This window comes from Sphaeramia orbicularis, unplaced genomic scaffold (assembly GCF_902148855.1).
Source record: "Sphaeramia orbicularis unplaced genomic scaffold, fSphaOr1.1, whole genome shotgun sequence".
In the NCBI taxonomy this organism is placed as follows: domain Eukaryota; kingdom Metazoa; phylum Chordata; class Actinopteri; order Kurtiformes; family Apogonidae; genus Sphaeramia; species Sphaeramia orbicularis.
The window spans coordinates 35,077-49,747 of NW_021941573.1; the positions used below are offsets into that span (position 1 = coordinate 35,077).

At 50.5% G+C, this 14,671-nt stretch overlaps 1 protein-coding gene across 1 annotated transcript; it reads left to right on the forward strand.

Annotated features, from left to right (window-relative positions):
• The first annotated feature begins 735 nt into the window (after positions 1–735).
• LOC115416199 (uncharacterized) lies at positions 736–14,277 on the forward strand. The gene is made up of 7 exons (XM_030129929.1): positions 736–768; positions 2,521–3,009; positions 3,359–3,856; positions 6,683–7,112; positions 7,978–8,082; positions 9,341–9,412; positions 13,046–14,277. Exons 2-7 carry the CDS (start codon positions 2,533–2,535, stop codon positions 13,861–13,863), a joined length of 2,400 nt encoding a protein of 799 aa, XP_029985789.1. The 5' UTR covers positions 736–768; positions 2,521–2,532; the 3' UTR covers positions 13,864–14,277.
• Positions 14,278–14,671: the final 394 nt, after the last annotated feature.

The following is a 14,671-nucleotide window of genomic DNA, read 5'->3' on the forward strand; positions in this document are numbered from 1 at the left end:
TGTTTTCCATTATAACTCCAAATTAATGTCTTTGTATTCCAGTTTGTCCTTCTCAGATGTCCAGTTTTTAAATGTTGTCCAAAATGTCCTGGTGTATGAACAGTCCAAAAATAAATCTTCTAAAGATTCAGTTTCAAATTCACAAAAAACACAATTATTTTTCGCAATATTAAATCTTCGTCTCATAAAGTCATTGCAAGGATAAATATCATTCAGTGTTTTAGAATGAGTTTCTTTGTCTTTTGGGGGTATGGGTAGAGTCAGGTATCTGGTTCTAATCCTGATTAGAATTTATTTAGGATCATCTTTAAATACATTTTTCGGTTTTAATGGTAAGGGGAAAGTATTACATGTGAGGGCACCACGCAATAATTTGTTTGTACATTTTCCTCCCATAAAATTAACATCATCTATAAGGAGTGAACACATCCTGTTGTCACTGGTCTGGAACATGACAAAGTCATGAGCCGTGGTTTGAAGTCGTGACTTCTGGACTCAGAAACCTGCCTGGAAGGTAGCATTAATACTTGTATATTAATGTATACTATAAATATGTAAAAGCATTAGCTAACAGCAACAGAACAGTCATAAAAGTATTGTGTATCTCCTGTTAAAAACAACAGTAGTCATAATGTAGCCGCCCTGCAGTACCGCCTTCATCCTGTCAGTGTCGCTGTTCCACTCAGCTGTGGTTGTCTCTGTTAAAGCCCATTGAAGACCGGAGCAGAAGAAGAAGAACATCCTGTGGTTCACCAGTGTGTGTTTAAGGTGAGTTCATATGAAAAGAATCAGTTTCAGATCAGATCCGGCTGTTTGGAGCCGGTTCTGCTTCTGGTTCCAGGTTGTATTTGTGTGCTTTTTCAGCCTTTGTGTCCTGGTCACTCCAGTCTCGGAGGCTTTAGCCGTTAGCATCCACACTCATCTGCATTGGCTTTAGCCGTTAGCATCCACACTCATCTGCATTGGCTTTAGCCGTTAGCATCCACACTCATCTGCATTGGCTTTAGCCGTTAGCCGTTAGCATCCACACTCATCTGCATTGGCTTTAGCCGTTAGCCGTTAGCATCCACACTCATCTGCACTGACCCAGAACTGATCAGTTTATCGATACCTCCAACCGGAGCGGGTCTACCGGAGGTCCGCGGACTGGGTCCAGTCCGCCTGGTTCAGTTCGGACCGGACTGTGTGAAGAAAACAGATTTAGAATGGGTTAGCTGCGCATGCGCCCTCAGAGGAGTTATCGATCAGAAGTAGGATCAATGAGCGGAGTGATCAGCTGATCAGCTGTGAGTGGGTTAGGGTCCAGGTGGTCTATGTAGTCCGGTTCTGAGGGTCCAGGTGGTCTATGAAGTCCGGCTCTGAGGGTCCAGGTGGTCTATGAAGTCCGGTTCTGAGGGTCCAGGTGGTCTATGAAGTCCGGTTCTGAGGGTCCAGGTGGTCTATGTAGTCCGGTTCTGAGGGTCCAAGTGGTCTATGTAGTCCGGTTCTGAGGGTTCAGGTGGTCTATGAAGTCCGGTTCTGAGGGTCCAGGTGGTCTATGTAGTCGGGTTCTGAGGGTCCAGGTGGTCTATGAAGTCCGGTTCTGAGGGTCCAGGTGGTCTATGTAGTCCGGCTCTGAGGGTCCAGGTGGTCTATGTAGTCCGGTTCTGAGGGTCCAGGTGGTCTATGAAGTCCGGCTCTGAGGGTCCAGGTGGTCTATGTAGTCCGGTTCTGAGGGTCCAGGTGGTCTATGTAGTCCGGTTCTGAGGGTCCAGGTGGTCTATGAAGTCCGGCTCTGAGGGTCCAGGTGGTCTATGTAGTCCGGTTCTGAGGGTCCAGGTGGTCTATTTAGTCCGGTTCTGAGGGTCCAGGTGGTCTATGAAGTCCGGCTCTGAGGGTCCAGGTGGTCTATGTAGTCCGGCTCTGAGGGTCCAGGTGGTCTATGTAGTCCGGTTCTGAGGGTCCAGGTGGTCTATGAAGTCCGGTTCTGAGGGTCCAGGTGGTCTATGTAGTCCGGTTCTGAGGGTCCAGGTGGTCTATGAAGTCCGGCTCTGAGGGTCCAGGTGGTCTATGTAGTCCGGTTCTGAGGGTCCAGGTGGTCTATGAAGTCCGGCTCTGAGGGTCCAGGTGGTCTATGTAGTCCGGTTCTGAGGGTCCAGGTGGTCTATTTAGTCCGGTTCTGAGGGTCCAGGTGGTCTATGAAGTCCGGCTCTGAGGGTCCAGGTGGTCTATGTAGTCCGGCTCTGAGGGTCCAGGTGGTCTATGTAGTCCGGTTCTGAGGGTCCAGGTGGTCTATGAAGTCCAGTTCTGAGGGTCCAGGTGGTCTATGTAGTCCGGTTCTGAGGGTCCAGGTGGTCTATGTAGTCCGGTTCTGAGGGTCCAGGTGGTCTATGAAGTCCGGCTCTGAGGGTCCAGGTGGTCTATGTAGTCCAGTGTGTTCTTTGTTTTTTCATCTTGCTGAACAGACTACAGTTTTGTTGGTTGCCATGGTTACACATCTTCATCTCCTGACCTTTAACCTTTGTGTCATTGGATCATCAGATCTCTGTTGCCATGGAGACAGCGGTTATTGAAGAAATACCTGCTGTTGTTGCCGTGGCGACCGGCGCGGACACCGTGACCTCAGAACAGGCCAGTTCTACCAAAGAGTTACGGAAGACGCCCAGGCCCCGCCCTGGCCGACAGAGAGGGAGGCGGAGCCAAAGAGGGAAGAGACGAGGCCCTGCCGACAAGAGGCGGGGCTCTGGGGAGAAGAGGCGTGGTCAGAAGGATAAGAGGCGGGGCCTGGAGGAGCAGAAAGAGGGCGTGGCTGTCAAACGGATCTGGAACGAAGGAAAGCGCCGCTGGGACAAAAAACACTACTGCGTGTTCTGTCGACGCCCACAGGTGAAGATCGCACGACACTTGCTGAAGAAACACGCCGACCAACAGGAAGTGTTGGCTGCCAGCGAATTACCGCCGGGATCCAAACAGCGCCACCTTCTGCTGGAGCAGCTGCGATGCAGAGGAAACTACCTGCACAACATAGAGGTGGGTGGAGCCAAGGTCACATGACTGACACAGGTGGGTGGAGCCAAGATTGCATGACTGTACACAGGTCACATGACTGTAATGACACAGGTGGGTGGAGCCAAGATCGCATGACTGTACACAGGTCACATGACTGTAATGACACAGGTAGGTGGAGCCAAGGTCACATGAGTGACACAGGTCACATGACTGTACTGACACAGGTCTGTCCCACCTCGGTGGTCGGCCCCCCGTCAGTAGTCCGCCCCCCCTCAGTAGTCCGCCCCCCCTCAGTGCTCCGCCCCCCCCTCAGCTCTCCGTCAGTGCTCTGCACCCCCCCACCCTCAGCTCTCTCTCTCTCTGTCCTCAGGTGATCCGTCAGGGTTCAGGTGAGATCATCCCGTGGCGTCGTCCTTCAGAGGACGTCGATGCCAGGAACTACCTGCCCTGTCCTCTGTGTCTGGGCTTCTTCCTTCGGGCAGATCTGTGGAAACATCAGGCGTCCTGTGTGAAGAAGATGAACACTAACACCTGCAAAAGCAACATGACCTCTGACCCCGCCCACCGCGCCGCCCCCCAGTCCGCCGCTGAGTCTGCAGGTGAGCCGGCCCACGACCACGGGACCGCCCGACGGTCTGATCCTTCAGAAGCGGACCGGACTGTGACCTCTGACCTGGGGACCAAAGATTACATGACCTCTGACCTGGGGACCAAAGGTGACATGACCTCTGACCTGGAGGCGGAGCGGCCCCGGAAGCGCTTCAGGGTTCAGGCGGCCGCTTCTCGACTTCTGCCCATTTCAAGTGGAGCCTCAGAGAGCTGTAGTGAAGTCCTGCACCGGATGAACCAGGACCTGGTCTCACATCAGGTCTGGACACACACCTGTACACACACCTGCACCTGTACACACACCTGCACCTGTACACACACCTGCACCTGTACACACACCTGTACACACACCTGCACCTGTACACACACCTGTACACACACCTGCACCTGTACACACACCTGTACACACACCTGCACCTGTACACACACCTGTACACACACCTGCACCCGTACACACACCTGGACCCGTACACACACCTGGACACACATCTGTACACACACCTGGACACACATCTGTGTACACCTGTACAAACCTGGACACACTTGGACACACCTGTACACACATGTACACACCCGTACACACACATGTACACACTTGTACACACCTGTAAACACACACCTGTCTCCTTCACTTGACTAGAATCTCCACATGGATCTTAAACACATGCAGACCAGTCCACAGTTGAGCCCAGGTCTGGACTTGGAGCAGGTCTGGACCTGTGTCCATCTGTGTCCAGCTGCTGGTCAACTTCTGTCCCTGTCCTCTACCCACTCCTCACCTGTCCTCTATCCGCTCATCACCTCTCCTCTAACCGCTCCTCACCTGTCCTCTATCCGCTCCTCACCTGTCCCCTAACCGCTCCTCACCTGTCCTCTATCCGCTCCTCACCTGTCCCCTAACCGCTCCTCACCTGTCCTCTATCCGCTCCTCACCTGTCCCTTACCTGCTCCTCACCTGTCCTCTATCCGCTCCTCACCTGTCCCTTACCTGCTCCTCACCTGTCCTCTATCTGCTCCTCACCTGTCCCTTACCTGCTCCTCACCTGTCCCTTACCTGCTCCTCACCTGTCCTCTATCCGCTCCTCACCTGTCCCTTACCTGCTCCTCACCTGTCCTCTATCCACTCCTCACCTGTCCCTTACCTGCTCCTCACCTGTCCTCTATCCGCTCCTCACCTGTCCCCTAACTGCTCCTCACCTGTCCTCTAACTGCTCCTCACCTGTCCTCTAACTGCTCCTCACCTGTCCCCTAACTGCTCCTCACCTGTCCTCTACCCGCTCCTCATCTGTCCTCTACCCGCTCCTCACCTGTCCTCTAACTGCTCCTCACCTGTCCCCTAACCACTCCTCTATCCGCTCCTCACCTGTCCCCTACCTGCTCCTCACCTGTCCTCTAACTGCTCCTCATCTGTACCCTAACTTCTCCTCACCTGTCCTCTAACTGCTCCTCACCTGTCCTCTACCTGCTCTTCACCTGTCCTCTACCTGCTCCTCACCTGTCCTCTAACTGCTCCTCACCTGTCCTCTACCTGCTCTTCACCTGTCCTCTACCTGCTCTTCACCTGTCCTCTAACTGCTCCTCACCTGTCCTCTAACTGCTCCTCACCTGTCCTCTAACTGCTCCTCACCTGTCCCCTAACTGCTCCTCACCTGTCCCCTAACTGCTCCTCACCTGTCCCCTAACCACTCCTCTATCTGCTCCTCACCTGTCCCCTACCTGCTCCTCACCTGTCCTCTACCTGCTCCTCATCTGTACCCTAACTGCTCCTCACCTGTCCTCTAACTGCTCCTCACCTGTCCTCTACCTGCTCCTCACCTGTCCTCTATCTGCTCCTCACCTGTCCTCTACCTGCTCTTCACCTGTCCTCTAACTGCTCCTCACCTGTCCTCTACCCGCTCCTCACCTGTCCCCTAACTGCTCCTCACCTGTCCCCTAACCACTCCTCTAACTGCTCCTCATCTGTACCCTAACTGCTCCTCACCTGTCCTCTACCCGCTCCTCACCTGTCCTCTACCGTCTCCTCACCTGTCCCCTAACCACTCCTCTAACTGCTCTGCACCTGTCCTCTACCCGCTCCTCACCTGTCCTCTAACTGCTCCTCACCTGTCTTCTACCCGCTCCTCACCTGTCCCCTACCTGCTCCTCACCTGTCCTCTATCTGCTCCTCACCTGTCCCCTAACTGCTCCTCACCTGTCCTCTATCCGCTCCTCACCTGCCCTCTAACTGCTCCTCACCTGTCCTCTACCCGCTCCTCACCTGTCCTCTAACTGCTCCTCACCTGTCCTCTACCTCCTCTTCACCTGTCCTCTAACTGCTCCTCACCTGTCCCCTACCTGCTCCTCACCTGTCCTCTATCTGCTCCTCACCTGTCCCCTAACTGCTCCTCACCTGTCCTCTATCCGCTCCTCACCTGCCCTCTAACTGCTCCTCACCTGTCCTCTACCTCCTCTTCACCTGTCCTCTAACTGCTCCTCACCTGTCCCCTACCTGCTCCTCACCTGTCCTCTAACTGCTCCTCATCTGTACCCTAACTTCTCCTCACCTGTCCTCTAACTGCTCCTCACCTGTCCTCTAACTGCTCCTCACCTATCCTCTACCTGCTCTTCACCTGTCCTCTACCTGCTCCTCACCTGTCCTCTAACTGCTCCTCACCTGTCCTCTACCTGCTCTTCACCTGTCCTCTAACTGCTCCTCACCTGTCCTCTAACTGCTCCTCACCTGTCCCCTAACTGCTCCTCACCTGTCCCCTAACCACTCCTCTAACTGCTCCTCATCTGTACCCTAACTGCTCCTCACCTGTCCTCTACCCGCTCCTCACCTGTCCTCTACCGTCTCCTCACCTGTCCCCTAACCACTCCTCTAACTGCTCTGCGCCTGTCCTCTACCCGCTCCTCACCTGTCCTCTAACTGCTCCTCACCTGTCCTCTACCCGCTCCTCACCTGTCCTCTAACTGCTCCTCACCTGTCCTCTAACTGCTCCTCACCTGTCCTCTACCGTCTCCTCACCTGTCCCCTAACCACTCCTCTAACTGCTCCTCACCTGTCCTCTACCTGCTCCTCACCTGTCCTCCTTTCTCTGTGCAGGTCAAATCTGATTGGTTGATCTGTAAATATGGGAACACTCTGATTGGAAGTCAGGACGGCAGTCAGAGGAGGTACGACTACGTCAGTCAGAAGCTCAGGGAACTGGGCCGCTTCCTCCTGGCCGCTAAGTCTCTGGACTCAGGTATCCGGACTCTGCAGGACCTGCTGGTTCCGGGCCGCCTCAGCCTGGCGCTGTCCGCTGCCAGAAAGGCTTGTGGGTACCGCTGGAGCCGCCCGCCGCTGGCCGTCAAGACCACGCTGAAGACCGTCTGCGAGATCGCCATTGGAGAGAGTCTGCAGGACGGCAAGTGGGAGGCGGCCGCCAAGACCACCGACTTCTACCACAGCCTGGGGAGGGACTGGGACAACCTGGAGCTGCCCAGCCCCACCCCAGACCACCTGGACCTGCCCAGCCCCACCCCAGACCACGGTACCACCCAGACCACTTCAATTTATGCCGCGTTTCCACTAAGTGGAACCAGCTCCACTGGACTGGACTGGACTCAGTATTCCTCAGACCGTTTCCATTCCAGATACTACTGACTTTCCAGTACCTGGTCGTCATAGCGATGCGGTGCGTTATTTCTGTGTCGTCTGTTCACAGTTGTTGAAAACTCACTCGTTGCCTGTTGTCTGGTCTGAATGTTTCCGTCTGCCACCATAGACTGAATCTGGACCGACCCCGGTCTAGTTTGTCTGTTCTCATGTGGATTCATGGACCCACAGATTTACTGGAAAAGGGCGGGGCACAGAAAACTGTCTGACCAATCTGTGGTTTTTACACTGTTTATACGTCACAGTTTAGTATCGACTGGAACCTCAGTGGAGGAGAGACCAAAAAACTAGTACCAGGTACCAGATTCAAAAAACTAGTACCAGTTACCAGATTCAAAAAACTAGTACCAGGTACCAGATTCCAAAAAACTAGTACTAGATTCCAAAAAACTTGTACCAGGTACCAGACTCAAAAAACTTGTACCAGGTACCAGATTCAAAAAACTAGTACCAGGTACCAGATTCCAAAAAACTTGTACCAGGTACCAGATTCAAAAAATTAGTACCAGATACCAGATTCCAAAAAACTAGTACCAGGTACCAGATTCAAAAAACTAGTACCAGGTACCAGATTCCAGGTCCTTTTTCATAATGGAAACGCAAAAACGACGAGTCGAGTCGAGCCGGTACCACACAGTGGAAATGTGGCATTAGTCTACCTTGGCTCTGATGGCCTGGGTTAGGGTTAGGGTTGGATGTGACCTCATATGTTCACTTACTTGAAGCTGTTCTTCCCTTAGATGGCCCAGTGGGAGGAGCTAAACCAAAGAAACGATCAGTCCAATCCAGAAATCAGAAGATGAATAACGAGTGTCAACCAGCTGCATGTGGTTCCAGACCAGGAGGTGAGTACTGAGCCCAGGGTTAGGTCCTGAGAGCTGAGTTCTATCTTCTATAGTTCTGTCCTCTATAGTTCTGTCTTCTACAGTTCTATCTTCTTCAGTTCTATCTTCTATAGTTCTGTCCTCTATAGTTCTGTCTTCTACAGTTCTATCCTCTACCATTCTATCCTCTACAGTTCTATCTTCTACAGTTGTGTTTTCTACAGTTTTATCTTCTACAGTTCTATCTTCTTCAGTTCTATCTTCTATAGTTCTGTCCTCTATAGTTCTATCTTCTACAGTTGTGTCTTCAACATTTCCGTTTTCTACAATTGTGTCTTCTACAGCTCTATCTTCTTCAGTTCTGTCTTCTTCAGTTCTATCTTCTACAGCTCTATCTTCTACAGCTCTATCTTCTTCAGTTCTATCTTCTTCAGTTCTATCTTCTACAGTTCTATCTTCTACAGCTCTATCTTCTACAGCTCTGTCTTCTTCAGTTCTTTCTACAGTTCTATCTTCTACAGCTCTATCTTCTACAGCTCTGTCTTCTTCAGTTCTATCTTCTACAGTTGTGTCTTCTACATTTCTGTTTTCTACAGTTGTGTCTTCTACAGCTCTATCTTCTTCAGTTCCGTCTTCTACAGTTCTATCTTCTACAGCTCTATCTTCTTCAGTTCTATCTTCTACAGCTCTATCTGCTACAGCTCTATCTTCTTCAGTTCTATCTTCTTCAGTTCTATCTTCTTCAGTTCTATCTTCTACAGTTCTATCTTCTACAGCTCTATCTTCTACAGCTCTGTCTTCTTCAGTTCTATCTTCAGTTCTATCTTCTACAGTTCTATCTTCTACAGTTGTGTCTTCTACATTTCTGTTTTCTACAGTTGTGTCTTCTACAGCTCTATCTTCTTCAGTTCCGTCTTCTACATTTCTATCTTCTACAGCTCTATCTTCTTCAGTTCTATCTTCTACAGCTCTATCTTCTTCAGTTCTATCTTCTACAGCTCTATCTTCTACAGCTCTGTCTTCTTCAGTTCTATCTTCTACAGTTGTGTCTTCTACATTTCTGTTTTCTACAGTTGTGTCTTCTACAGCTCTATCTTCTTCAGTTCCGTCTTCTACATTTCTATCTTCTACAGCTCTATCTTCTTCAGTTCTATCTTCTACAGCTCTATCTTCTTCAGTTCTATCTTCTACAGCTCTATCTGCTACAGCTCTATCTTCTTCAGTTCTATCTTCTACAGTTCTATCTTTTGTTTTGAAGTCTTTTTGTCTGTCCTTGTAGGTCTGTCCCAGTCCAGTACCAGACCAGTGTTCTCCATCATGTCCCCAGCTGGACTTCCCGCCCCCATCACAGGTCAGTCCCGCCCCCCTCACAGGTCAGTCCAGTCATTTGAGGCCCCGTCCCCCCTCACAGCTCAGTCCCGCCCCCCTCACAGTTCAGTCCAATCATGTCAGGTCCTCATTAAATCCAGGCTCAGTTTGTCAGATGTGTTGGTCATAAACTCTGGTTGCTTATTCAGCAAAAATCAGAACATTACAGAAGTTACATGGAAAATAATTGACATAAAAACATTTAGGGTTAAACCATCTGTCCCAAGTTATTTGACAAAAGATTATACACATACAGTACTGGTCCACAGGTTTAGACCAGCCCAGTTTGTCCCAGTTTGTTCCAGTTCGTTCCAGTTTAATGAACAGCTGTAAATGGTCCAAAGGTCAGAGTGAACTGACAGAGGAAAAAAAAATAAAGGTAAGGTTCAACCAAACTGACAAATAATGTCCATTTCAGAATTATACAAAAAGGAGAACCAGAAATGGGTGAACAACTGAAAGCAGTTCTGCAGCAATGGAGGTTGATCCAGTCTGGAAAGTTGGTGGTTCAATTCCTGCAGGTGTGCCAGTGTTTGTGAATTCCTTCAACCCCCCGTGTCTGCAGAACAGGAGTGTGGAACACACTGTGGTTCCAGACCCATGGAGCATTATTGGAACAGGACTGGACTGAAGAAAGGAGTGTGTTACTGTAAAAATGGAAAAGAGGAAAAGAATGAACCAGAGAAGAGAGACAGAGCATCAGAAGAGGGAAAAATGGAGGTGTGTCCTCCAGAGAAATGTCCAAGAAAGTCCAGGTGTCAGGAAGTCCAGTTTCCTTCACCATCCAAAGGCACTCAGAAACTGGACTGGAAATGCAGACAGGAAGAGGTCTGGGAGAACCAAAGACACAACACACCCAAAAACCACCTAAAAACCATCAGAAACACCCAAAAACCACCTAAAAACCATCAGAAACACCCAAAAACCACCTAAAAACCATCAGAAACACCCAAAAACCATCAGAAACACCCAAAAACCACCTAAAAACCACCAAAACCACCCAAAAACCACCTTAAAACCACCAAAAAACACAAAAAACACTCAGAAACCACCGAAGAGGACTGGAAGAACTAAAGCCACAACACACCCAAAAACCACCAAAAACACCTAAAAACCACAAAAAAACACCCAAAAACCACCTAAGAGGTCTGGAAGAGCCAAAGACACAACACACTCAAAAACCACCTAAAAAACACCCAAAAACCACCTAAGAGGTCTGGAAGAGCCAAAGACACAACACACTCAAAAACCACCTAAAAAACACCCAAAAACCACCTAAGAGGTCTGGAAGAGCCAAAGACACAACACACTCAAAAACCACCTAAAAAACACCAAAAAACACCCAAAAACCACCTAAGAGGTCTGGAAGAACCAAAGACACTACACACCCAAAAACCACCTAAAAAACACCAAAAAACACCCAAAAAACACCCAAAAAACACACCAAAAAACACCCAAAAACCACCTAAGAGGTCTGGAAGAACCAAAGACTCAACACACCCAAAAACCACCTAAAAACCACCACAAAACACCCAAAAACCACCCAAAAAACACCCAAAAACCACCTAAGAGGTCTGGAAGAACCAAAGACTCAACACACCCAAAAACCACCTAAAAACCACCAAAAAACACCCAAAAAACACCCAAAAACCACCTAAGAGGTCTGGAAGAACCAAAGACACAACACACCCAAAAACCACCAAAAAAACACCCAAAAACCACAAATAACACCCAAAAACCACCCAAGAGGTCTGGAAGAGCCAAAGACACAACAGAATCAGAAGACAAGTTTAGGACCTTCAGTTTGTCTTCTGTTTGTGGAATTATTATCCTTTTCTTTTTTCTTTTGTTCAGATCAGGTCTAGTTTTAGATGTTTCCCATTTGACAGTTTCCTCTGTGACTCCACTCTTCCTCAGAAGCCTCATCCGACGTTCTGCTGACCTGTCATTTATCAGCTGGTCAGCTCCACAGACCAATCAGAGCCCGTTGAGCCGACTGCGCCTCCTCCGCCTTGGGTGGTCTGTGGAGGAGGGAATCCCAGGTGTACAGAAGGTGTACGCCCCCTGGTCATGGAGAAGGGAATCCCAGGTGTACAGAAGGTGTACGCCCCCTGGTCATGGAGAAGGGAATCCCAGGTGTGCAGAAGGTGTATGCCCTCTGGTCCTGGAGGAGGGAATCCCAAGTGTGCAGAAGGTGTACGCCCTCTGGTCCTGGAGGAGGGAATCCCAGGTGTGCAGAGGGTGTACGCCCCCTGGTCCTGGAGGAGGGAATCCCAGGTGTACAGAAGGTGTACGCCCCCTGGTCCTGGAGGAGGGAATCCCAGGTGTGCAGAGGGTGTACGCCCCCTGGTCCTGGAGGAGGGAATCCCAGGTGTACAGAAGGTGTACGCCCCCTGGTCCTGGAGGAGGGAATCCCAGGTGTGCAGAGGGTGTACGCCCCCTGGTCCTGGAGGAGGGAATCCCAGGTGTGCAGAAGGTGTACGCCCCCTGGTCCTGGTTGATGGTGCCACTCGCCCACTTCCTGATCTCTCCTACCTCCTTGATCCAATGTTTGAGTTTGTTTCAGATGTTCTGACCGTGCCTTTATACCAGTCCATGATGAAACAGAAAGAAAAAAGAATGTGAAAAGGAGACAGTGGGGCGATTCACACGGACTCAGAAGGACAAAGCAGAACAGGAGACGCTAAACTCAGCCATCACAGACCACTGCAGAAGACACACCCACATCACAGACCACTGCAGAAGACACACCCACATCACAGACCACTGCAGAAGACACACCCACATCACAGACCACTGCAGAAGACACACCCACATCACAGACCACTGCAGAAGACACACCCACATCATGGGCTGGGATCAGGGCACAATCAGAACATTTCAAACAAACAAACTCAAACGTTGGATCAAGGAGGCAATAGAGATCAGGAAGTGGGCGAGTGGCACCATCAACTGGGACCAGGGGGCGTACACCTTCTGCACACCTGGGATTCCCTCCTCCAGCACCAGGGGGCGTACACCTTCTGCACACCTGGGATTCCCTCCTCCACAGACCACCCAAGGCGGAGGAGGCGCGGTCGGCTCGACGGGCTCTGATTGGTCCGTGGAGCCGACCAGCTGATAAATGACAGGTCAGCAGAACGTCGGATGAGGCTTCTGAGGAAGAGTGGAGTCACAGAGGAAACTGTCAAATGGGAAACATCTAAAACTAGACCTGATCTGAACGAAAGAAAAAAGAAAAGGATAATCAGAAGACAAGTTTATGACAGTTTATGAAAGTCAACAGCTGAAAGCACAGAGAAGAGAGAGGAGGAGGAAGAGAGGAGGAGTTTACACTGGGAACAGCAGACTGAACAGTGTCAGGTTTGATGGGTCCATAAGACCTTCCTGCAGTCTTCAGTAGTCTTCTTCAGTAGTCTTCAGTAGTCTTCTTCCAGTCTTCAGTAGTCTTCAAAAGTCTTTGTCCAGTCTTCAGTAGTCTGTTTCATGGTCCAGCCTCTGTTTCTGATTCTTCAGTCTCACCAGTGGCTTTAGCTGAAACTGGACCCATCAGACCTGACACTGGAAGTCTAATACAGAACATGTGTGAACGTGGGTTCCCTTCTTTGTGTTTCAGTTCCTGTGGTTCCCAGGAGGATCCGTCGTCGTCCCTGGTCCTCTGCAGAGAAGGAGGCGGTCTGGCGTCAGCTGGGGGTCCACGTTCTGTTCCAGTCGGTTCCTGGGAAGGAGGTGTGTCAGCGTTGTCTGGACCAGGAGCCGGTTCTAAGAGGACGGCACTGGAAGGACATCAAGAACCAAGTCTACAACCAGATCCAGAGCCAGAAGAAGCAGCAGTTCCATGCACAGGTGGACTCTGAGGAGAACCAGGTCTACAACCAGATCCAGAACCAGAAGAAGCAGCAGTACCAGGCCCAGATGGACTCTGAGGAGAACCCAGAACCACCAGACCAGATCCAAACTAAGAAGAAACAGCAGTACCAGGCCCAGGCCCAGATGGACCACCAGGACCAGTACCAGGCCAAGATGGACCACCAGGAAAAGAACCCCATCCAGAACCTGAAGAAACCACAGTACCAACCCCAGCTGGACCACCATGACCACATTCAGGTCCACAAGAAGCAGATGTACCCCATGGACCACCAGGTTCCCCTGGACCGAGACACTTCCATCCTGACAGGCTCCACATATGGTCCTGAAGGTCCACATCAGGTCCCTGAACAGTCCCTGCTGGACAGAGAGTCCGTTATCAGTCCATTCCAGGTTCCACACAGGACTTCAGGAACCCACATGGACCAGCTGCTGTCCAGGACTATGTGGACTGATGAGACTCTGACCCACAACTACCCAATGAGCAGGACCACCACCCTGCTCCAGGACCCAGCAGGACCAGGACCAGTGCCACCCAACCCACACTCTGGACATGTCCACTTCTGATGGACTGGACCAGAGGTCTGGTTCTACTGGGTCAGTCCACTTCTGATGGACCGGACATCTGGATGGGTCCAGTGGATGTGGACCAGTCCAGTGGACAGGGACCGGTCTCACCCACTTCTGAAGAACAGATCTACTTCTATGAGACTGGACCACTTCTGATGAACCGCTCCAGTTCTGTGGGGACCACAGGTCTGGTTCTGATGGTCCTTCTGGACCAGAACCCAAACCCCCCCCCCGAACCCCTGAACACTGTGCATGTGTAGATCAGCTGTTTGTGTTTAAATTCAACAGTTTGTTTAAATTCAACAGTTTCCAGGTTGTTCCACACAGACACAGTTGAAACAGTTGAATCTTGGTACCAGTCGTGTGTATGTCCCATTAGATTCAATTCACATCAATATTAGTTGAGTTCTAATAAAAATGTGTTCAATGGGATTTTCAGTGTAAATGTTCACAGTTCACAGTGGATGAGGACAGTTGAGTTAAATGTTAAATGAACTGAACTCATATGTCACATGTTCTACACCTGCATAGTGTTTAAAGTGCTGTACACACACACACACACACACACACACACACACACACACACACACACACATACACACACACACACACACACCAGTAGACATCTGCCTCATGCAGGACACTGTCTGGTCCACCTGGGACACATTCAGGGTTCAGTCTGGTCCACCTGGGACACATTCAGGGTTCAGTCTGGTCCACCTGGGACACATTCAGGGTTCAGTCTGGCCCAAGGACACTTCCACATGTGGACAATTGGAGCCAGGATTCGAACTGCCAACCCTTT